This window comes from Benincasa hispida, chromosome 12, assembly GCF_009727055.1.
Source record: "Benincasa hispida cultivar B227 chromosome 12, ASM972705v1, whole genome shotgun sequence".
NCBI classification, from domain to species: domain Eukaryota; kingdom Viridiplantae; phylum Streptophyta; class Magnoliopsida; order Cucurbitales; family Cucurbitaceae; genus Benincasa; species Benincasa hispida.
In genome coordinates this window covers 18,647,478-18,674,000 of record NC_052360.1, presented here as the reverse complement: position 1 = coordinate 18,674,000, position 26,523 = coordinate 18,647,478, and the positions used below count along the sequence as shown (strand labels likewise).

General features: G+C 32.4%; 1 protein-coding gene across 1 annotated transcript; it reads left to right on the top strand.

Moving 5' to 3' along the window:
* The first annotated feature begins 13,672 nt into the window (after window positions 1-13,672).
* LOC120068420 (DEAD-box ATP-dependent RNA helicase 10) lies at window positions 13,673-22,618 on the top strand. Its single transcript, XM_039020180.1, has 14 exons — window positions 13,673-13,989; window positions 14,390-14,542; window positions 16,741-16,864; window positions 16,997-17,066; window positions 17,602-17,664; window positions 18,642-18,716; window positions 18,806-18,925; window positions 19,626-19,667; window positions 19,752-19,826; window positions 20,317-20,463; window positions 20,917-21,054; window positions 21,518-21,629; window positions 21,715-21,803; window positions 22,324-22,618. Exons 2-14 carry the CDS (start codon window positions 14,404-14,406, stop codon window positions 22,477-22,479), a joined length of 1,350 nt encoding a protein of 449 aa, XP_038876108.1. The 5' UTR covers window positions 13,673-13,989; window positions 14,390-14,403; the 3' UTR covers window positions 22,480-22,618.
* The last annotated feature ends 3,905 nt before the right edge of the window (window positions 22,619-26,523 follow it).

Here is a 26,523-nt window from a genome sequence, read left to right as displayed (position 1 = left end):
GTTAAGATTGTGTGAATGTCCTCACTGATTAGTTAGATGTTCACTAGTTTTGTGTTTCCTTCGAGATTCACCAGTTTTGTGTTTCCGTCGGGATTCACCAGTTTTGTGTTTCCGTCGGGATTCACTAGTTTTGTGTCTCCTTCGGGATTCACCAGTTTTGTGTCTCCTTCGGGATTCACCAATTTTGTGTCTCCTTCGGGATTCACCAGTTTGTGTCTCCTTCGGGATTCACCAGTTTGTGTATCCTACGGGATTCACCAATGGTAGTGGGCATACTTAACTACAGTAAGATAGGACTCAATCTCTTACCTATTTCATGTGTTTATGTGCCATAGGTGGGTATCTAGAGAACATAGATGCCTAGCCTGACCCCGGTGGTGGGGTTACTTACTGAGTATTCCATACTCATCTTTCTTATGTTGATATTTCAGGTAAAGGTAAAGACGTACTGGCGATGGCGTAGCGGAATTCGTGATTGTGTCACTGGGACTAGTTTTTACGCTTCCGTATCGTGAAGTTTAAAGTCCTTATATTTTTCCTTAATGTTTAGTTTTACTGTTTGAAACTTATTATGAAGGATAGTGTTTCTTATATTTTTAATAGTCTTTACAAATTATGGGTACCCTATTATTGTTTTAACAATTGCATTTAATAAATGTCTTTTGAACTTCCCTTGTTTATTTAGCATTTATTTCAACGTAACTGAGTGTCGTTTTAAATTCTATGCATGCATTTATTTTAGTAATGACCTAACCTAAGTCCTAGGGGGTCAGATCATTACATTGAATATATCAGACCCTTCCATTTTGACTGCACAAAGGCTCCACTTACATGTTTCCCTAATACATTTGGCGTTGAACAAAGATTTGGTTGATTTCCCGACCTTAAATTCAAAATTTTTGTTGATGGACAGAATAGATAATCTCATTTTCAAGTTATTTTTGCTAAAAAATAATTGACCAACTTCAACGTCCTCTGTCCCAGATGAAGAGGTGCCAGGCATAATCAACTATGTCCTATGACTTGAAGACACAAATGGTGGAACCACTGAAGTTGTTATAGAACGATACACATCTCCATGATCACGATCTATTTCATTCAATCCTGTTGGTTGCTCATTCACATCCACTGAAGGACCACAATCCATATAATCGAATGTTGATGGTACTGTGTTGGTAGACAATGGAATATCATCCTCTTCCCGACGAAATTGATATGATTCCTCGTATTGTCTGTCCATAACCGTATCATCATAACTCACGTTTCCAAACCACATTCCAATGTTTTCGTCCTGATTAGACTTCAACATTACAACCATTTGAAGTCTATTAGGCTCTTCTCGCAAAAGAAGGAAGCAAACATCATCATCATTCATCATACATTGTGGAAGGGCTTCAAATTCAAGCTTATATTTAACTTTCAATATTAGATCAAACTCTGAAGAACTGACATTTGTAACCCTGTAAATGCGAGATTTAAGTTCTTCATAATTCAATGTATGAGGCAAGATGATTCCTCTCAACTGTCCCCCAATATACGAACTTTCATTCTCATCCCAATTACCTCCATATCAAATAAATAGAAATTTTTCTGTCATCCTACAAAGCAAGAGGACATTTGTCATTATGTTGTATAGGAAATTAAAGTGTACTCTCGCTCTCTCTCATAATCTCACTATCTCTTAATCTCGCCCTCTCTCTTACTCTTGCCCTCTCTCTTACTCTTCCTCTTTCTTACTCTCTCCCAATACAAAATTTCGTAATGCTACATTTCCAAAAATAACACAGCAAAAATAATTAAACAGACTCAAAATAATTCATCTTTCTGAAATAGTTGTTCCGCTCTGAAAAAGTCTTGTCTTGGAAATCCTCGTTCGAAGAATCTCTGTTCAACAAAACACCGTCGAAAACCAGAGAAGTAATCACCTTTGAAATGGAGTTTAGAGTTTAAAGAAATCACCATTGTATTGTGTTTAGGTATTATTGATTTGATTTGAGGCTTCCGTCGTGAAAATTGTCAAATCATTCGTACACTGAGTAGCAATCACATCAAACTAGAGAATTTCAAGCGAGAGCGAGAGCGTTTAATCAAACGAGAGCGAGATTTACCTCGTGAGGCTGGTATAAGAGCAATTAACGTAATTTGGTATGTCGATGATGTCAGCAGATGGTCAATTGACATTATTTTTTAAAAATTGGTCATTTGATATTTTGGACCCAAAAATTGGGTCATCCGTACAAATCTCCCTACAATAATGGGGAAAAAAATAGTCACTACAGATATTTATGTTTTTCTTATAGGAAGTATGAAAATATAAATTTGAAATTGAATTTATATTGTGTAATATTTACATTTATGTTATTTTTTTCTTATGGTTATTTTTTTGTTATAATATATAATTTCCAATAAAATACGTAATACACTTTTTTTTTTTTTTTTTTTTTTGCAATATGAGAATTCGATTTATAGAACTCTTAATCGTTAACGCATTTGTATCTATTGAGTTATCATCGTTGTAGTCATAATACTTTTTTAAATTTAAGAAAAAAGTTAAGTTTATAACATGGATTACTATATTTCTATTGAAGTTTTTTGTCTTCATTTAATATAATAATGTATTTTATAATATAAACTAAAATATGGATACAATGGAAAATGAAAATGATGTTTGCAAATCGTATATAGAAACATAACCCAGATGGTGTGTTAAACCCTTGTAATGTTTTTATTCTATTTAAACCATAAAAACCTTAAATAAATCTTTGATTCAATTAAAATTCAAAAATCATGTATTCCAACTAGAAGGTGATCGAAATTCATGATTTATCGATTGAAACTTGACCAATATTCATGAATGATGACGGAAAATTAGTTGAAAATCATGAACTTTGAATTAGAATTGACTCGGGATTTTGAATTTTGAACACAATACTCCATCAAGACCTAGCCCACTATTTGTCTTGTCAACACGAATTTTCTTTTCCCTAATTTAATTTAAGAATAAAAACAAGAAATCAATAAATTATCTTATAAAATACATCATTATGGGTTACAAATCAATTTAAAATAAGTTCATTCTTATTCTCAACGAGATTGCTACATCCACTAAACTATATGATCTAACTTAAGCAGTAGAACGTGTTTGGCAAACACCATATTTGCGTGTCACTTTCATTATTTTGTAGGTCACATATTTCATAACAATTTTACTGGCATTCAGGTCATTTATCCAAATTAACGTTTTATTGAATAATTGCAACAAACATTATAAAATATATATATTTGTCTCCGAAGAAAATGTGTAAAAGTAACAAGTTAGAGAATGTTTGGGACACAAACTAGAAGTTGGTAGAGTGGGTTATTATTGCCCACTCCATGTTTGGGGAACCAAATATAACAGTGGTATATACAGCTATTTATAACCTACAATTAAGTATAGTAAATACTATTCCAAAACCTCTTTGTACAGGATTTACTATTTGTTCCCCTATTTACTATTTGTCACTAAGGTTGACAAAATTCCTAAGGAGGAATCGATAGGGATGAGGGTCAAATCGGAATCGGAGAGGGTATCCCTGCTCCAATCCTGATTATATTTTTAAAAATATTTTTCTTATATAAATATATATATATATATATTAAACACATTTGCAGATGGACATTTTGTAATGCATGGGAACATCTGAAGGTGGCACGTGGTGATGCGTGGTGGTAATGTCGAAAATGTGGTAATGATGCATGGATGACACGTGGCGGTGTGCGAAAATGAGTGGTGTGGTAGAATTGATGGTACGAGGAAATTGATGTAAGTGTGAAAATTAAATATAATGTTAGATTATTTGTTGGAAATTAAAATGATAATCTTGGAATCATTAAAAGGAATAAAGAAATAATTATTTTATTTTAATAATGGAAAATGTGAGAAATCAAGACTGAGAAGATACTTATTTAAAATTGAAAATTGAAGATGATAATGGTGGTTCAAAGAGGAAGAATGTGGAGAAAATAAGAACTTTTATTGAAATTTTACAAATACAAGCTCTTCCATTTCTCAAGAAAAAGTACTAAAAAGAAACTCATACAACACTCTCTCCAAAAACCTCCCTAGCTCTACTAAGCCTCCTTTATATAGATTTAGGAGACTACACTATTTACATAAAACAAGTCACGTTATTCTTTACATCATGACTTGTGGATACGTCTTTACAAAAGATGATATTTAAAATCTAAAATTACACCTGTACAATACTTTTGACACTTTAAAACATTAAATGAAACATGTACAACACTTTGTCATCATTTGCAACTTGAGAATTTTGTCTTCTACTGGTTTTGACTAGTAGATTGGGTTTTAGTGTAAATGTGATGCAAAATTTGCAAATTCGTTTTCATCCTCTTCTTCTTGAAGGTTGGATGTATGTTCTTCTTGGCTCGTAGTGGATTGAGATGAAATTTGTTGAAGGATAACATCGAGTTCTTCTTCATTTGATACTTCGTGTCATTGCAACCATTAGTCTTGATTTTTAACTCAAAAGTGTTGAATTTTTTTGTAGGTCTGACTTCATATTGTGGAGATAGATGGAGAACCATTTCTCCACCACATTTTTTGAAGCAACAACCATGTTGAATTTGTCCCACCACTTGACTTTGTATGTTAAAAAAAGGTGGGAGATTTCATTCGATTATGAGATTGAGTAATTCCAGCAAAAGATCCATGCCAAATGAAAATAGTTTGAAAAACGTAGAGTTGAATCAAAAGAATGTGAGAAAATATTATTTGAAAAATATTTAAAACTTTCAAAATTTTGGTATGATAAGATGATTTCATTAAGACCAAATATATCCCACTATCATTAAACCATAATGAAAAATTTTGAATACATGTTTTATCAAACATTATGAATCAAGAATGACTAAAAATGTTTGACCAAAACATATTGTACCAAGCATTTTGATAATTGATGTATGAATAAGTTTATGGAAGAAATTGATGAGAAAATCTTTTTTGCAGTATAAATAATTCGGTTCCATTTAGTTGGAGTTAGAATAAGAATTCTGACTTTTGAAAAGGCAATTTTGTTGGAGTGGTATTTGTTTCTATTATGAGTGATTTCAATTGAGTCGGTATCAACAAGAATAAATTCATAGAATACACGAGTTTTTTGTGGATGATTTGGAATAAAATGGAACTTTGATGGAAATATTTCTTTGGATGGTTTCAGGAATAGAGTTACTTAGGAATTCAGACTCAAAAGTTGTAATATATGAAGTTTGGGTTTTATTATGGTAAGAGGTAGATGAAGATGGTCGATAATTAAAAGTTTTGTTTGAGGGTATAACTTCTGAATTTTGAGAGTCTGAGTTTGTGATGACTTGGATGTAAGTGGTTGGAGGAGTGGATGACTCCTCATTTTTATAGAAGAAGAGTTGATTATCAAGGTAGAAGGCCTTAAAAGGATGGATGATCCCAAAATTTGAAATTTATTTGAAGTTCTCCTTTGAGGATTTTTCCCTTTTCGATCCTTCATTGCTTGTGACGATTCTCCTTTGAGAAATTGAAACAATTAAGAGTACGAGGCTTTGGTTTGTGGAGACGTTGATCGTCGTTGTTGTTTTTTATCATGATCATTCTTTTCTTCTTTCTTGCGAGTAGAATTCATTCTGTCTTTTCCTTCTCTCTTCACTCTCCTTTTCACTCTTTCCTGGAAGAAATTCTCTCGTAAGGTAATCAGGAAGGGAGTTTGTACTTCCTTTTATATCTTCAATTTTGAAGTCAAAACAAGAAAGAATTGCTTGCCATCTAGCAAACATTGGTCGAGAAACTAGATTTTTAACATCATTTTATAAAACATATGTAGTTGATTTGCAATCTACACGTATTAAAAAGCTTTTGTTAATTAAATCACTTTGGAATTTGTTTGTACATAAAACAATTGATAAAATTTTCATTTTTGCAGTTGAATAATTTTATTGAGATCTAGCCAGATATCTGAATGATATCTAACTAGTTGTTCTTAACCATTAATGGATTGTTTGAGAATGTCACCATATCCTATATCTCATGCATTCGTTTCTACAATGAGCGATACATGTGGATCGATGATAGATAAACATGAAAGACTTTTGACCAGATCTTTGATGGTTTTAATGATGCATGTATGTTAATGAGTCCATGGAGGGGAGGTTTCCTAAGTTTTTTTTATATAAAGGTTCACATGTTTGTCTTAAATTTGGAATAAAATATGATATACAACTTATACAACCTACAAATCTTTGTAATTGATTCTTATTGGTGATTCCATCTAGAAATTTGTTAGCAAATTCTATCGAACTTTGAATTGGTTTTATTTTGCCTTGAAAAATATCGTGTCCTAAGATTTTTTTTTTTTTTTTTTTTTTTATAGAAATAGTTTTATTTTAGGTAGAGAAACAACTAAACCGTTTTGTTTAATTATTTTATAAAATATTTTTTAAAAGGTTGTTCTATGGATTGTGAAAAGATTAAAACATCGTCAATACGAATTGTGAACTCTTGATATGGGTTAAACATGTCATTCATGATATTTTAAAATTCATAATGGACATTTTAAAGTCCAAATGACATTATATTCCATTTGTATTGTCTAAATGGAATATTGAATGTTGTTTTATATTTATCTTTTTCAGTCATTTGATTTTTTCAAAGTATTTGATAGGTATTAAACCTTCTCGTATACAGATTTGATCAGCTTTTAAATTGATTAAAACCTTAGAAGATAAATGGTATTATTTGTTTATGACAAGTTTAATAATAGAGCGTCAATTTTGTAATTGAACTTTACTGATAAGATTGATAAAAGATTCATGAGAAATTTCATTGGCTTTGTTCTCAATTTCAATATTTTCAAGATTTTCATAAGTGGAAGGTTGCACAATTATTTGTTGAGTTTGAAGTGATAAGAGTTCAAATTTAATTTGAGAAATTTATTTTTTAATGTTAGATATTTCTTCTTTTATTGTATTTATTTATCTTTGAAGGTGGGGAATAATTACTGGTTTTGTTTTAGGTTCGAAGAGAGAAAATATATCTTTGAGATTTTAATGTTGGAGACTTTGTTGTTTAGGTTCTTCTATAATAAGGTCTTTAAAGTTTTTCAAGATATTCTTTTTTCAATTTATGGATCTTCAATTTAACTAATGGCTTCAAAAAGAATTTATTGGTTTCTTGAAATAATATTTATAGTTTTATTACATGTACATGTTTCTATTTGATTATTACTAGATGGTAATGATGTTTCAGAATCAAAATTATCGGTATTTTCTTGAATTTCAAAATTTTGGTCATAAGAGGATTTTTCATTGCTATCTGACGAAGAGGAAAGGTCTGAAGGTGTTAGTAAATTTAATAATTGAATTTTTAAGTATTATTCTATTTCTAAGTTATTAATTTTCCCTTTCACATGACATTTGGGGGCTATGTGTCCTTTTTGCCTGCATTTATAACAAATAATTTATTTTATTTTCTTAGTATTCTTATAATTTTTAAATCTCCTTCTTAGTTTTGATTTATAATTTTGTTTACTCTGTTATTTTAAAAATATCCTAGGGTTCTGTACGGTTTTCGGTAAATTTTCTTCTAAATGTATTGGGTCGTTTTCCTGCTAATGGAGCTTATATTTTCTCAAAACCATATTAAGCACAAAAAGATCCAAGTTCCTGCTTTTTCTTGTGAAATTCATTTTTTATTTTTGCATTTAATTTAAGGTCTATGCATAAGACTAATCCTTCATTGTTGATAAAGTTAAAAGGAATTGTACCTTGATAAGTGTGTCTTAGTGTTTGGCGTATCTTTTCAGCAAATCATTTCGATAATACTTAGAGGAAATTTTCTTTCCAATATTGATTATTGCAGTCTATCGGGTATAAAATTTAGTTAAGAAAACATTTGCATACCATCTGAAATCTTGAAGTTTTGGACAAATAAGGTTGTAAAGTATTTCAGAACTTCATTATTGAAATTGAAGGGGTTCTTCTATAAAGTTTTTGGTAACGGTGTAAATCAAAGTTGCAATAGCATCTTGTGTTTAATTTATTCCTGGGCCACTTTGTTCAACTTTGATGGCAATTAAGATTCTTGTTTTGTCACTCGAAGATACACAATTATCCCACCATCATTTTAAATTTCCAATGTATCCGAAAATTAGCACTTGAGCAATTTGGTGATCTGTATTTGGATGTATCTTATAAGCAGTGGCGGTTAGGCTAGGGTCATCTCATGCATTAAATTTAGAATTTGATGTTCAGTCATACCTTCTACATTCCATTCATAGATGTTATTACCTGCATATTGAGTTTGGGTTAATTAATGTCTTTTTTCATATTGCATGTCAGAGAGAGATTCTATAATAATAATTTCTTAAGTTTGGGTATCTAGGATTTGTTACCTTTTGAAGAGTAAGGGGTTCTAAAATTGTTTTTCAAAGTTATTATCAAATTTTTCTTATAGTTTATGTATGTCATAATGATTTTCACTAGGAGTTTCATTTATGGTATTAACTTTTGATATTGTTGTATTTAAAAGTTTTTGATGAATTCAAGTTTAAGTTGTGTAATTGAAGGTTAGTTTTGTCTAAAATATCATTAGATTCCTTATTTTAAAAATTAATTAATTTTAAATCATTATCCGAAATTTCAAAAGGTTTGAATAAATGTTTTGTTTTATCAATTGGTCGAAGTTGTAATTTTATAGGATAATGTTGGGGTTCTAGTTTAAACTCTATCATTTCCACTTGGTTGGATATTGTTTTAAAAATTTTGTTGGAATAATTATTTTGTAATTGTATATTTTTAATATTATTTTAATGTTGGTACTTTTGTTTCGCTTTTGGATACATCAATCATTTTGAAATAAGAAGTTATTACTTCTTGATCGTTATTATTTTGAAACTTTAATTTTTCTAAAGAGGGATATGTAGAGGTTATGTATCTTTTAGATTTGTAGTCTCCCATATCGGAGAAGAAATATTTGTGTTAATAGTTTGATACGAAGGTGATGTGATGTGTTGATAATTTGTCCTATATTTCATCCAATGCAAGAAATATATATTTATTATTTTTATTTTTTCTATTGTTTTGTAGTAACCATTATGAACCTCACTTTGTTCAGGTTCGTTAAAGGATTCAAAAAATATATTTCTTAAGAGTTTATTTTTGTCATACCAAAATTCTCCATCTAGTTCTATTTTGTTAATTATAAAAGGTTTGAAAATAACATTTAATTGGTTAATATGTTGCATATCATAATGATTTGGATCCTTATTTTTTTATAAAAAGATTGTGGTATTGTATTATCAAACCACACTCCTTGAAGGTTTATAGAAGTACTTGGTTGAGAAGGTTCATAAGTAGTAGAAAATCTAGGAAGTTCTATTCTTGAAGATTGAAATTGTATTTCTACACTTCTATCTTCATTTTCAATAATTTAGGTTAATTTTGGATTTTCAATTGATGGTTTAAAGGCGTCTTCTAAATTCCATCTAAGATTATGAGTAATTTGATTCAACAATAACATTTTTTAGTAAAAGTATTTGAGTATTCAGTATTAGCTTCCATTAGAAGGGTTTAATCTTTAGAAGAAATCCTAAGGGCTTTAGGGGATACATTTATATACATTAATTTGTAATGTATTTGAAATATTCCTACAATGGATTCAGTTTATGGTTCTCAGTCCATGTTTAGAATTTTAATTTCAAGCATTAAAGATTGAAGTATATTTGGATTATTTAATAAAACTGAAAAGTTTGGATAACAATTAAAGTAAACTAGTCATCTTTCTAGATTTGATTAAACTATAGAGATTATTGAGTTTTGAAAAGTTTCTATGTCTTTTATCACGTAATAGTAATAGAGTTGGAGTATCTAATTCTATCTTATAAAGAGGTTTTATGACAATTTGAACTAATCATTGATAACTTGTAGAAATACAAGTTATTTATGCTGTTTTATTTAGATATTGCGGCTAAAAGAGAGAAAAGTTGCGTCGATAATATACAAATTGGCTAAGAAATATGAAAATTATGAAATGTCGTAAATGCACCCACTAACACCATTGCGATGACGAAATAGAATGTTTTAGTCTCTGTTTTGCAGGAAATAGGTCACCGCATGTGTTAATGGCTCGAAGACAAAATAAACAATGCATCTACATCGCATTGCGCCCATCAATCAAGAACGAAGTGATGATCAACACAATGACGGCACATACAACAATCGATCTTGAGCTTTAGCAATCAACACATTTCAACCGCTTCAAATTCGCTGAAAGACATACATGATATACATAGAGACGTGCATATACTGATACTGAGAGAGAGACTGGTCTGAAGCGACTTACAGAGTAAATCCGGGAGAACGACGAGATAAGGCTGAGAGGTGAGTCTCCGAGCAGAGAATTCTTCCGATTCCCGAAGCTGAAGCTCTATGTAATGGTCAATTCTACCGAGAAAGCAAGCCTGAGAGGGAAGCTTTCATCTCCACCACATCCACATGCCGGCAAGCACAAGTGTCCGATCGGGATATGTGTCAAGATGTTGACACTCTTTCCGTATTTGTTTCTATTCTCTAATTCAGCTTCTGTATTCATCTTCTTTAATCCCTCATTCACAAACATGTATCAAATGCTTAATTTTAGAATTAAATATCATCATCGTCATCATTATCATCTCTCCGTCTCTTTCCATACTTTTATTATCCATTTTCTCCATGATGTGTTCTTAATTCCCAGGGTAAAAAGCGAGAATTAAACGAGTGAATTAATTTGTGTTAAGGAATTAATTAAGTTTAGCTAAAGCATGCTTGACGACATCTTCACTGTGAGAGCAGAAGTGAAGATGTTATTCTGCCTATCGAGAGAAGGTTGAAAGAATGCGTTAACTAAAGCGAGAAGTATTTCCAGAGATGGAACAACCTTGTGTTCATCATGTTTATCTCTGTTTCACCATAGACATATGAGAACGTGGCCGATCACTGAGAGGTGTACGCCAAGGGAAAGCGGAATCTTAGTTGCGTTCTTAACATGATTAACAAACTTGCGATGTTTTTACTTTTTACTCTTTCTTTTTCTGCCTCATTCATAAGACTTGCCATCGCATTCATCGACACTTTTGTACAACTTCACAGTCAGTCGACCCCAGTATCATGTATCTTGTACCATATATCATGTATCATAGTAGTTTAGGAATTTACTTTATCAACACATTTTTACTTTACAACGCATTTTTACTTTACAACGCATTTTTATTTTATCAATGCATTTTTACTTCAACACAATTTACATTTTTATACAAATCAAAATTCTTTATTCATTATTAAAACCGGTTGCATGTATCACATAAGTATCGCATTAACGACAACAATCCCCGTGTTCGAACTCGGATCATTCTGAGAAACTTGCGTTGGAATTATACTTAGTTTCAGCGCAAGGAAACTTGTGACACACATTACTTCATTGCATACTACGAGCATATCACTAACAATGCAGACACTTAGAATGTAGTATCGCATAAAATGTCTTTATCGCAGATCACTTGAGCGCATATAGCACATCATTCATTTATAGATAAAGATAGCATGCCATTTTCACCGTTACAAGTTTATGGCCACATGAGCTTGTATTACATTCATCCATTAGTAGTGTGTATAAGCGATACAAAACATAACACAACATAATACTCCATTCGTATCCTTACAATCCTATATGAAGAAATTTATATTTTTCTCGGTGTTGAAGAATTGATTGTTTTGAGAATAAATGAAGAGTTTTCGAGAGTTTATTAATCGAGACTAATTGTTCTGTGGTCCTGATTCTATAATCTTGAAGAAGTCAAATTTTCTTATTTGATAAATAGTTTTAATATCTACTTTTGGTATATTCCAATTATGGAGGGTTTTTTTTCTTTCTTTTTTTTCTATTTTTGCTATATGAAGCTCTTGACTATTGACTATGAAGAGTTGAGAATTATTTGCATAATCTTCAATTATGTTTGAATCTCTTGTAATATGGGCTTTATAGAGTATTTTTCCAATTAATTTATACAATAAAAATTTAAATCTTAAAATCTCATTAAGATTCTAATTATTTATTGTGATGAATAATCAAAATGCTAAAATTCTACAACACTGGAACACCAAGCTTACCAACTGTCTTTAAATTCTACTATAAAAAACACAAGGTTTACCAAACTGCTATTCAATAGAATTAATTAGCAAAACTTGATTATTATCACAAAGATACTTAGAATAATATTAAGATAAAGACTAATAAATTTTTAATGCTATATTAATTGAACTAATGTACTCTACTAATATGTATGTGCGTGAAACAAAAGGGGAAATGGAGGGAGGGATGGGGTAAATTCCCCCAGGGACGGGGAACCTCCGACCCCATTGCCAATCCTAATCATCCTCTATTTTCTTTTTCAATGTATATTATTTTCTATACAAACAAAAATAGTTTACATCCCAAACAAAAACTATTATAGTATGCACCACGATACTAACTAGGGAAAATTGCACCAAAAACACATTTTAAAGGTCCAAAATGGCAAATGACCCAGATTTTTTTTAAAAAAAAGTGAAATTCCCCCTTTTTTATGTCACGATCTTGTGAATTTGCTATATTGTCCTTCATTTATTGATTTTTTTTCTTTTTTCTTTCCCCCCCACCACCAACTTTGACAAACAACAGTAAGAAGCAAGAGAGAGGATTGATTTTGTGAGTGAGGAAAGGAAGAACGATACCGACGAGAGGGAGATTGGCGAGAGGGGGAAGATGACGATTCATTTTTCCGAGAGCTAGGGGTGTTCATGGGTTGGGATGAGTTGTGTTGAAACATTTTTTAGACCCAACCTAATTGTTCAGTTTGTAAATTTATTCGACCCAAATAACCCTTACTAAAAAATGAACCCAACCCATCCCAACCATGAAATATTTGAGTTAGGTTGGTTCGGGTTGATCATGACATTTATATAAAAGTTTGTTCTAAAAAAATCCAAAATGTAAATACGTAAAAATCAAATATAATTATTTTTATATATTAAATTAAGAGCAACAACTCAATTTCAATTTATATAGTGAAAAATTTATTTTTAAAGTGCAAAGAAACTACTTTTAAGAGTTGCTGAAGAATAAATTATTAAAAAAATATATAAATAATTGTGCTATAAGTAAAAAAAAATATATATTTAGTTAATAATAAATTTGGGTTGGTTTAGATTGGTTATGAACCAATCAAATCCATAAACCAATTCTACCTATAAAATTTTCATTTATTTGAACCCAACCCAACCCAAACCGTATGGGTTGGGTTGGATTGATTGATTTTTTTCGGGTCATCGGATTTTTTGAACACTTTTAACGAGAGTGAATGCTTTTCTGCATGCATACGAATATATTTTGATAATTTCACTCAGAATCAAAATCGAGTCCTTACCTGAATTTAATGGAAAAGGTAATTTAACATTTTTTTTTTAAAAAACTAGGCCATTTAACATTTTCAATCCATTTTTTTGAGTCATATATACAAATTTTCCCCCTAACTATTATCACACACCAATTATAATAACCAACGGATTGCCCTAAATGCGAAGGATATAATTGTAATTTGACATTCACCTTCATCTTTTAGGGCTGGTCTTCAAAATACATACTTTAGTAAGCAGAGGTAAAACACGCGGGCCGAGAGACAGGGAAACTCAGCCGCCGGTCACTGTTTGTGGAGGTTTCGGTTCACAGAGGGAATTACGCCGCCGTGGGTCTCGGTTAAGAAGGCTGAAACGTTGGGCTGTGGGTCTCTCGGTACAGGGGCTGGAAACTGCGTGGGTATTGGTTTTCCGGTAGTGTGAGACGGCAGTTATAGCTGTGTTTCACGGTGGGTTCCGGTTAGTTACAAGTGGTTTGGCTTGTGAGGTGATTTCACGGGGGCTATTCGTTTGAAGCTCAAATCGATCAAGGTTTGAGCTACCTTTGTTGTTGTTGAACCACTATATATCGTAGCTGTGTTTCTCGTTGCTGCAAATTGTGTTTTGTATTGGGCATATTAGAGTTTGGTTTTTTTACAGTAACTTTTCATATTATCAGGGAAAACTTTTGATTCTCTATCAAAAAAAGATATTGCCTGTTGATGGTCTAATTAATGTACACTTCTATACTAATTTTGTGCTGCCGGAAAAATCCGTTGCCCTTTGATGACAAATCTTTATTATTGATCCCTGAAATTAATTACTTTTATTCCGTATTCAGTTTCAAAATACTGATTCTTCACCTTCTTATGTTTATAACTTTACCAGTATCACACTCCGAGTATCGAATCAAGGTCCATAACCCAAGTTTTTGTTTTGTTTTATTTTCCAGATTGAACGGTGGTAATGGAGCAAGACAGTGAAGAAGAGGTAAAGACGTTTCAGAGCTTAGGGATATGTGAGCAATTGGTGGAGGCATGCGAGAGTTTAGGCTGGAAAAGTCCATCAAAGATTCAGGCGGAGGCTATTCCTCATGCCCTAGAAGGTTCTTTCTTTAGCTTATGCATTTACTTAGTTCATCTCCTCTTCATATTATTCAGCCAATGCCATAGTTAAATTTTCTTGGAACTGCATTTAGTCTTGGAGTTGCATGGAAGTTTCACAATTTTCTATATAATATTAAGTTGGTTATGTTGGATAGCTTTGGTTATACTTGCGAGATAGCACATTTTGGGCAACTGCTGCCGTTCTCTTTGCATTCTATAGGTTTTAGATCAGGAGACGGGTACAATCACCTATATGTTGGGACAATAAGGCCCCTAGTATTTTTGTTGATTTGTCTTTGTATATTAAACTTCATGGCTTTCTCCAGTAGAAACTATGGCTTCTTGACCTTTACTTGCAAACTAGGTAAATTGACCAAATCAATGGTTAAATGTGGAGCGCTAGTATGCAAATTTTGAATGTTGTTGTCATATTTTTATCAAATGTTCTCGATGGTCACTGGTGTCATATTAGTAGGTCAGTGGTTCATGCCGTTAAATATAGCAAACTTAAGTTCCTCTGTTAAGGCTTGTCACTGCTTAGGGAAGTGCATTCTGTTCGTTACTTATGCATGACCATTTGTTCAAGGATGGTTAGCTTTCTAGTGGCTGAGAATCCGCTGAGACATTTGGGGTGTGTTTGGGGCAAGGAGTGGAATAGTGATTAGTGACCTCCAAAGAGTTATGAAGTCTAAGTAGTTATGAACTCTCGAGGCCCACAGTGTAAGGATTTAATAAAGTATAAAATTGATGTTTTCTAGTGGTGGGACTCACAAACTCCTTGGGCCAAACTAGGAGGGAAGTTCACAATTCCTACTTCTAAACTCCTTGGGCCAAACAACCCTAAGGGTGTGTTTGGCCCCAACTTGAAATTGGTGTATAGCCCACCCATGTTTTAGGCTCCAAGTATAATAGTGGTGTTTATAACTATTTATAACCTACTGTTAACTACAATAATTCTATTTGAAATTCCTATTTGTTATAGTGTTTACTATTTCCTATCCATCCCCTCTCTCTCACTTTGTTACAGTGTTTACTATTTTCTACCCAGACTAAAATAATCTGCACTCAAACACAGGCTATTATAACCTGTAGATTATAATAACCAACTCAACACTCCAAATGACCCCTTATCATCAAAATGAAATACAACAAAAGTTGAATGATATTATCTATTTGGTTCTTGGGAGGCCAAACATGAATTCCATCCAAAATTCCAGAGACCAGAGATATTCTTCAGCGGTATAAAGATTGTTGATGGTGAATGTTATTTATTATTATGAGTGCAAACTTTGAAGCTTGGCACATTGGACACCTTCTAATAGGTTTCTCCTATGCTAAGAAGTATAGGTGCATCATAGGCTAACATGAAGTTGTAGGTTTGAATTTTCACGTGCACATGTGATGTATGTAATGTTGTAAAAGAAGATGAAAGCACATAAGCAGATATGTGTGACAAACACATGATATGAATATGATGTCAAGTAGGACACCGTGTGTTAACCTATTGTGAGACCTCCAATCCTCCACACGTATGAAAGGAAGGGCAAGAAGGTAATTCCAGGTGGACCAAACTGTTACTGGACAGTGGAAGGAGGTTGTACGAGAGAAAGGAGGGGACCATGAAGGAATCAGATGTCGAGGCTGTGGGAAGGAGGGGTTAAGTAGGGTTTTGTGAAGGAAGTCTGGTGTGAAGAATTTTGGAGGAAGCAAAGTCTTCTTGGAGAGAATTCTGAGCTCTCTCAAACGTGCTGAGGCTGCCATTTGTTTGGGATCTCTTTTCTGTGTTTCATGTTCTTGAGTATATTGTTGAACACTATTATTATTTCCAATCGTAAATATATTGTGTTTTCTTGGGGGCTTTTTTTTTTGGGTTTTTTTTGTGGTAATACCTATACAGAGGTCACGTGTTTGAACCTTTGGGTGAGCTTAATAAGAACAACCCTTGATGTCTTAGGACCTGTGCCTTGGGATAGTGGGTGGGGCTTGAAACCTGGGTATGAAAAAAATATTTATTACTGAAACATTAATTTGAGCCTTTTATGTATTTTCATTCTTCTTATATGGTATTGTAAATTTTAAAATGCAGTTTATCTATGGTGGTTCTTCCCTCTTTTCATGCTTTGTTTTTACTATCCTTTCTTTGTAATTTATGTTTGTGTTATTAATAATGTTTGAACTTATGACCGTTGTATTGCAGGAAAGGATTTAATTGGACTTGCACAAACTGGTTCTGGGAAAACTGGAGCGTTTGCTCTTCCCATTTTGCAAGCCCTCTTGGAAGCTCCTCAAGCATTTTTTGCCTGTGTGCTCTCTCCCACAAGGTTTAATACTTGATTGTCGTAGATTTGTGTGCAGACATTTTTTATCCTTAAAAAGGAGATTACTGATCTTTCTGTAAGATTTTAGCATGTTTACAAATTACAAATATTTGTTGCTATTGTTATTTTCTTCAGGGAGCTTGCAATTCAGATAGCTGAGCAGTTTGAAGCTTTGGGGTCTGGCATCGGTATTAAATGTGCAGTGGTAGGCATTCAACTGATACAGTAGACTGAGAATCAATGCCGGTAGCAAATCATGAGGATATTATATTATACATGAACAAAAAAAAAAGAGCTTATATATGTATCAAATTACTACGTCTTAAACGTTAAATAATGAAAAATCTAAGTAATTTGTGCACATAATCATTCAGTTCATGAGTAAAAATCAAGACTAGTTAGCTATAGCTTACAACCTCAGCCATTTGGGATAATTGTTATGCTAAGGGGAGGTGGTTTGTTAAAGAATGGATTAGTGTATGGGAGTGTGTTATAGGAAGTTTGCTACTAGGTGTCTAGTTTGCATTGGTGACCTACAATTGTGAGTAGAAGGCAGAAAGAGGAGACTAGGTTAAGAAAAGGCTTACAAAAAAACAACTTGAGGATGTGAGCTCTCATGTTTTTCTTTTCTTGTTATTATTTTCTTCTTTTGTTTTTTGTGCGCTTCAATAATTAGCAAACATGGAGCGCAAACATGGAGCCTTCTTGGTGATTGGGTATTTTATTTTAATCTTCTGTAGCTTGTCGGAGGGGTAGACATGGTGCAGCAAGCCATTAACCTGGCAAAACGGCCACATATTGTTGTAAGTCTCTGTGATATTTTCTGCTTCTCTTGAATTTGAATGCAATTTTCTATGTGAAAATGTCCTTTTCTCGACATCATCCTTTTGTTTTTGTGGAATATATGAGAGTGATTTACCCTCAAAGAATTTTATCTTAGCCTCCCTATGCAAAATTATATCAATATTTATATGAAAAATCTACCAGTAAATAGGCAATGTCCAAGTTAAATAAAGTTACTGCTGCTGCTATTTGTATTTGATAACTTCTGTGGCGAGTAGTTTAACTTAAAACTACCGCACGTCATAAAGCATCTACTGCCGTGTGATTCTCACTACAGTACTTTGTGTACATAATCTTTCTACGCATCTAAGAAGCACACATACATGGATACGGATACAAGATACGTAATACTTATTTTAAGTTAGATTAAAGTAGATTTAAGAAGAGAGTGAAAACTAAAAAGAAGAAAAAAATCCAACAGCGTCGATTGGTGGTTGAGCAACTAAGTCTGACGATAGGGAAGGAGTAAAAGATGAAAATTGAAGAATGTAGTTGAGGATAAATGGGGGAGGGGGTGTGAATCATGATTTAGATAGTGAGAAAGAAGAGAAGAATGAAGGTTTATTTACCTTCTGTTTTGATTGTTTTTTTATATTATTTTTAATCTATTTTGTTTTGGATTACTAGATTTAAGTGGATTTTTAAATCAAATAGATTGTGGATTGGACTTTTAAAGTGGTTGGGCTTAAATTTGAAAGAAAAAAGACCCAACGTGTCCTCTTCATGTATCTAGAAAGGGATATGCGTATTTGAAAAAAAAAAAAAAATCAGATACTTCAAATCACGTATCTGCCAAGTATCTGGATGTATCTGTATCAGATATCGATTCTCTGCATAATTAGAAGTATCTGTGCTTCTTCCTAGCTACGCATATCTCCTTATGGAAGTGGCTTATTTATCTAGCTGTTTATTTAAGATTTCATTTATTTTGTTTTAGGTTGGCACACCTGGACGCCTTGTGGACCATCTAACTAATACAAAGGGTTTTTCCCTGCGCACGTTGAAGTATCTGGTGAGTTTTGTGAACAATTATGTTCAAGTTTTTCTGGTATGGAGAAACAGTAAGCTTTTACTGACTAGCCTGTTTTGCATGTTGAGCAGGTCCTTGACGAGGCAGATAGGTTATTGAATGAAGACTTCGAAAAATCAATAGATGAAATTTTGAATGAAATTCCTCGTGAGAGAAGAACATATCTTTTTTCTGCCACTATGACGAAAAAGGTATATGAGGAAACACATGATTTGTTTTCTGTTTTATTTTTTTCTTTTCCTTTCTTTTTTTTTTTTTTTTTTTCATGAATTACACAATGTTGTGTCAGAGAAGTAAGAATTAATTTAAAAATTTCCAACAGAAAAGATTATCATGCTGTCACCATTGTATCTTATGTAATGCTATAAGTGGGCATTGCCATGACACATGCTAATCACCATCATTGATGCGTGTGGTTTCCTCGGTTTAGTTTTTCAATATACAATATTATAAGTGGGCATGAGAGATGCTCATCATCCTCATTGAGGCATGTGTGGTGCTGTGCCTCAGGGTTCCTTTTTTCTTTTTTTCATTTGCTTTCTTTTAATATACTTTTTAAAGGAAAAAGAAATAAGTAGCATAGAATACTAGACGTTTACAATCATAAAAGGGGTCATTGGTTTTGTTTCCAATATCTCATCATCACAATGCTTTAAATATTTTTTTATATGTGCTTATTTTTGTTTTTATCTTTATTTTTCTCTTGTGGTCCTCACAATTCATATCCTTTACAGATATCTAATACTAGTATTAAATAAATTGTTTGTTCTGGATGCATAGACATGGGACATTATTATCTTATCTGAATAATTATTTTCTGAACACTGGTAGATTTGTTTTTGGGGATTTGCAATGGTTTAAATTGCTGACCAAGTTGAGATAATACTACAGGTTCGGAAACTTCAAAGGGCATGCTTAAGGAATCCTGTTAAGGTATGATTGTGACTATCTAAGATCTTGTTTTTATTTCCCGAGTTGATTTAAATATTAATTTTTCTTGGTCTTGAATTCTTTTAGATTGAAGCGGCAACCAAATATTCCACAGTAGACACACTGAAGCAGCAATATTGTTTTATCCCTGCAAAGTATAAGGTTTTCATACTTGTTTTTTTTTTAATTATTATTATTATTATTTTTTGTTTATGTCTAATTTTGTTTGATTTTGCATATTTTAAGGATGCCATTTCCTCCCCTTTTCCCTAGTGTGAGTCCTCATACCATATGATGTTTTTTTTCATGTATATCTGGATGAAAAAAATGAAAGAATAAAATAGTAATAACCACCACAAACTAAGTTACTATTAGAACACTTTTAGTTGGAACCCGTTTCTGTAGTGGGGTTTTGGGGGTTTTTTGTATGCCCCTAGATTCATTCATTTTGTTTTTTCAATGAAAGCAATTATTTCTATAAAAAGAAAACTACTTGAAAAACACTCGGCATTCTTCTACAAACACTTGGCAGTTGTTTTATGCAACATTTTTAGTGATTGGGGAATGTAGTAGGAATTGGCGTGTCAACTTTTGGAGGGAAACACATTTATTTTACTGTTGGACTTACTTTATTACATGTCATTTTGTACAGGAGTGTTACCTTGTCTATATCTTAACTGAGATGTCTGGTTCAACATCAATGGTCTTCACTCGCACTTGTGACGCCACTCGCCTTCTATCGTTGATTCTTCGAAATCTTGGATTAAGAGCCATACCCATAAGTGGTCAGATGACCCAGGTATTGTTGTGATATAACTCAGTGGTTTACAGTTCTTTTTTTTTGTTATAAAATACTTGAAAGCTGAAAGGATTTGGAAGCGTGGTTGTACACATCATTTATCAACTTAGTCGTGTCTTAAAAAAATTGGAAGTTGGGAAAACCTCTCTTTTCTTTGGCTTCTAAACGGGTATAAACCCTAAGAGAGGAGAGAGAGAATGAAAAGGAATTGCAGAGAATTCTATTATGGTGTCAATCAGAGAAAAGGTGCTGTATATATGGACAGCATGGTACAATAGTAACGTGACTGAAAAGCGGAGGCAAAGAAATAAAAATAACAAGCAAATGAAAAAACATAAAGCTGGAAATACAAACATAAATACATATTATTGACTCCAAGCATTCTGTTTAACAGCTTCATCATTTTGTAGAATTATTCAATTAAACACCGTGCATGGACCATATCTTTGACAGGCAAAGAGACTAGGAGCCTTAAATAAGTTCAAGGCTGGAGAGTGCAATGTTCTCATCTGCACTGATGTGGCTAGCAGAGGACTTGATATTCCATCTGTGGATATGGTCATAAATTATGATATTCCTTCAAATTCCAAGGTTCTCCTTCTGCAGTTCTATGTATCTTACATGCATCTCTAGGGCTTCTATGCCTTCTGCTGTTTGATTAATTTATGTATTGATGCATCTCTCTCTCTCTCTCTCTCTCTCTCTTTTTTCTAAAAAAAAAAAATTAAAAAAACTCCCTCTCTGATTTTCAAATGCAGCCACTATATGCTCGATATTTTCTTATTTAGGGGTTGTTTTCGGGCTTTAACCCCTTTTTTCCATGGCCTCAGGATTCCTGGGCCTATATAACATTCTTTCTAGCGTTTAGAAAGAGAAAACTACTTTCCTGTTTTCTATATCAAAGTTTAAAATACTTCGATCTTCTTATGGTACATTGTCCTCACCTCTCATTTGTTTCTTATAAAAAAAACCCCACATGTTGAGACATGATGGAAATTGGCTTTTAGATAACTTAATCTCTTCCAATGCTCTTCTAAGACGAATTTGTCTGCAGGATTACATACATAGAGTTGGAAGGACTGCTCGTGCAGGTCGTTCTGGGGTTGCCATTTCGTTGGTTAATCAGTATGAGTTAGAGTGGTATATACAGATAGAGAAGCTCATAGGTAACCAATGGATGGATTATTTATTTATTGCAGATCATGAGAAATGACTTTATTTTTATATAATTGACTTCTATTATTATGGCAGGGAAAAAGCTACCGCAGTTTTCCGCTCAAGAAGAGGAAGTTTTGATGTTGTTAGAGCGTGTGACAGAGGCAAAGAGAATCTCTCTCATGGTATTATATTATGATTACAATTTCTTTTAGGTTAAACTCTATTGTGTCTGATAGTTAGTTGAACATTAAAATGTGTTGATAGAAATATTTAGTTGAACATTAAAATATGTTGATAGAAACCTCTCTTTGCTAATAGTGATAATGACTTGAGCCAAAATAAGATACCCCTTGCTGATTTTTCCCTATATACAAATGTAAGCCGCCAAAACAACCCAACGAAACTAACACGAATTCATAGACGGGCCCTCACACTCTTTTCCTTTCGAACTGATTCTTCCTAGCAAAGGCTTGGGGTATCAAGTTTGTTAGGTTAATTTTATATCAAAGATCTTAAATGAAATGCAATCGATCAGGGAGGCTTCTTAGAAATGAAATGGAAAAGTGTAGAGACCAAACATAACTAGGCTTATCCCTAAATTATGTGTTTTGATGGATTACATAATTCCCTGCATCACTATTTTTTAGTTTTTATTTATATATATTTTTCAACTTGGTTAATGTGGTGGTTGAATGTGTGCAGAAAATTAAAGAAACTGGTGGTAGAAAGAGGAGACGAGGTGAAGATGACGACGACAATGACAATAATGATGTTGAAAAGTATCTGGGTCTCAAGACTGGAAAGAGAGCGAAAATGTCCAATATTGGAAAAACATCCAAGAAGTTGAAAAGAAAATGAGTCAAGTTATTTATATTTATAAATTGCCGAGTATGATTCGTTTGCTTCAAATTTTGCAATAGTTTCGGGCGACTATGGTGTTCTAACTTGAATACAAATCATTAATGAATGAGCAATTTTGGCCGTGTCTTGTATTTAAGTTCACTTGTAATGGTGTAAATGTGTAAGATCGATCCGCCTTTGCAGGAAAAAAAAAACGTGTTAAGATCTTGAAAAACTTTGATCACACCTGGTTTTTTGGTTTTTCTATTCTAAGATTTGAAGTCTGTTATTAGATGTAGTATCGATGATTAGTTAGGTTTCTATTTCAATAAAATGACTTAGGCACTTAGTTTTAATATTGAGTTGGAAACATAATAATACAAGATGGATTTTAATTTTTTCCGATTTTAGGGTAAGTAGATGAGTGTTCCCTTAATTGGTGTCTTCGGGATTTGAACAATGGATCCTACCTTTTCACTGACTCGAGAAGGGTTTTTGTTTAATGGTACTGGTACTTAACACCTGTGAGAAGAGTGCATTTGTAAGTTTTTAGTGGAGTGTATCTAGCTCGTAAGGGGAATTGAGGTAATATGTCTTGAATTGAGTTTGAAATATTCAAATTCACTTAGAGAAATAATATAATGTATAGTGATACATTACAACATAAAATTTATATTTTATTTAAAATTTATAATATAAATTTAATTTTAGATATAATTCAAAATTAATTTATGAGAGAATCATATTTGAAGAAGTTCAAATATTAATTAAATGTGAATTAGATCCATATTAAAATTATAGGTTAAAAACTAATGTGTATTTGATGCACATTGAAACTATAGATTATGAGAGAAATACAATTAAATATGATTCAAGTGTAGACTAAATTAAATATTTAGTAGTTAATTAATTGAAAAATTAATTAACTATTAGTTAAATTAATTGAATAAAAACTATCGATTATGTGAAAGATATTTCATTTAAATATGATTTAAATGAAATAATTAATTAAATAAGATTTAATTAATTGCTAAATTAATCAATTAATTTTTATTAATAGTTAACTCCCACGTAGGGAGTTAACATGAACGTGGGATGAATCCCACGTTTCATTATCTCTCTCCTTTGATAAAACTCCAGAAAATCGTTTGCAGGATGGTTGATTGCTTTTGATTTTGATTTGAATATATAGAAGTGTGATGCATTTTTTGCCTCTCTAAAATTCTCCATTTTTTCCAATTCAAATGGTTCCCACAAAACCAAACACCTCAAGTTTCTCAGAGGATAGGGAGAACCATCGTGGTGATGTTGATTTGGCCATTTCATCTAAGTCATCAACGTAAGTAAGGCTTTTCATCATTTCTAAATTCTCTTATTGCATGCTTAATCTAGGTTATTTTTCTAGCCCAGTGTATGGGTATTTCAGAAAACCCAAATTAATATCAAGTTAGGTTATGGTTTTTACGTTACAATCAGGGTTTTCATCCCTATAGCTCTCCCTATTTCTCCTTATGTTAGAAACTTTATTAAGTAGGGCTAGTTGTTGAAGGCCCTGAACATGTGTTAGATGATACGCACTCTGATGACTATATTGATAGCTCTGCTAATGGGTCAGAGGTTTTGTGCATTCAGGTTACTCTTCTTGTTGTTGGCAGGTTTTTTGTTTCTAATGTCTTGGTTTCCGTTATTTTTGGCTATTTTTATAAGCCAAACAAAAGGGGAGAAGAAGTTGTGATGCTTATTCTGATTTGTTTTGTGGATTGATAACTATTTTAATCTGGGGTTGATTTGTTTCCACGGTTATGCCTTTCTGATTGGTTTGTTTTGCCTTAAAACATAGTCAAAGGGGGAGCTTGTTACTACAGTGTGATCGGCTAATTTTATTACAGGACTACAATGTGGTTGACTAATTTTATTACAGACAAAACTTGAGCAGCATGTCAAAGACATTGTAATAAACATTGTTACATGTCCGACAACAGATAATGTAGAATATCTTTTCCATTTCTATCTGCGTGATTTTTAGATTTTCGTATCTGCCTTTCTTATTTTTCTGCAGATAATATTTATTCACTCAAGAAATTAATTCCCGTGGCTAGTCGAAATTGAGGACGACTAGTTTTGCAAGAGCCTCATAAAAAATTTTTGGTCTTTCAATCTTGTTTGTGTATTATATATATCTTTACTTCGGATTGATTTATTTTTGTATACACTTTGATGTACTCTTTTCCATTTTCTCTCGATCTAGCAACCAATGATAAATGATATATAAACTGCGTGTGTATAATTGTGATAAGAAAATCTATTCCATGATGGAATATCTTTCTAGCTGCAATTCTTTAATTATGTCGTGGGCATGGCAAGCTCTTCTTACAATTTTAAAAAATATTTTGAAATTTTTGTTTTTTTGTGTGATTAGAGTGGAATGTAAAAAAAATTGATGCATTTTAGAATGTATTATTCCAAAATGAGATTAGTATGGAGATGAATTAATTTTAACAGAGTTCCTTGTAGTTGGTGGTGTAGAAATTTAAATTATTGAACAATTAAGTTTCAAAATTTAACATTTAACAATTAAGTTTAACATTTAAACTTTTATTATCTCGAGCAATCAACTTTGGCAACATAACTATTGTCGGCGACTATTGCTACTTCATTCTGGTGACATGCAGCCAAACTCTGATGACCATCATTAATAATTTTATGTAACCACCTCCTACATTCATCTTTGCGTGACTATTACGTCCACCTTTGGTGATCAACTCCATTGATAATCTCCAACGACTTACTCAATTGTTCATATACTAAAAATAAAACAGTAGATCATATACTAAAAAAAAAAAAAAACAATAAGAATTTGGCTTATGAAAATGTTTTTGACCCCTTTGATGACTTTTTCTTTTCTTGTTCGGGGTGTGTGTACATATGTATGACTTCAGAACTCAACTCAACTTCTAAACAACTCAAAAACTTTAAAGTTAATAATACAAACATTATGCTACTTGAGCTATGCTTATTTTGACGGGTGGTAACTTATCTATTGACTTAAAAATATATTAATCACGATGACTTGTGTGAAATACTTAAATTAATGGTAGAAAAAAGGTGGTGATTTTGTTCTTAAAATCTTTCGTCCTAACAAGTCTAGTAGGGATGTTCGTGGGTTGGGTTGGGTTGAGTTAAAACACTTTTTTGGACTCAACCTAATTATTCGGGTTGTGAGTTTCTTCAACTCAAATAATCCTTATTAAATAATGAACTCAACCCAATCCAACCATGAAATATTTGGGTTGGATTGGTTTGGGTTACTCAAGGTCTTTATTTAAATCTTTGTTATAAAAATAAGTAAAATGTTAAAATAAAAAATTTTACTTAATTACTTTCATATATTGAATTAAGATTAGCAACTCAATTTGAATTTGTACTATGAAAATCAAAGTGCTAAAAAATTATTTTAACGAGTTGTTGGAGAATAAATTATCCAAAAAAAAAGCATGATATTAAATCAAATTAAAATCAATATATGTAGTATCGTAAGTAAAAAAATACTTTTTAAAATTAATAATAAATTCAGGTTGGTTTGGATTATTTTATGTGAACCCATCAACCAACCTAACTCATAAAATTTTAATTTATTTGAACCAAACTCAACCCAAATGAGTCGATAACCCAATCTAAACCACATGGATTGGCTAGGGTTGATCAAATTTTTTGGGTCATTAGATTTTTTGAATACCCCTAAAAGTTAGGTTAAATCTCCACTATTTAAATAACACAACAATCTCTTTAGGTTTCTCAATAAATGGTTTGGCTTTGAATATGTTTAATTCTCTTGGAGAAAAATTGAAGAGGCCGTAAAGGTTGTTTACGCCACTTCAGGATTTGGGGCTGTCCGGCACATGTGCTTGTGACTAACTCAAAGAAGTTGAAACTGCGTTCGAAGGTTTGCCTCTTTGTTTGCTACCCCAAGGAAACGAGAGGAGGATTCTTCTATGATCCAAGTGAGAACAAAGTGTTTGTTTCCACTAATGCTATCTTCTTGGAAGAAGATCACATGAGAGA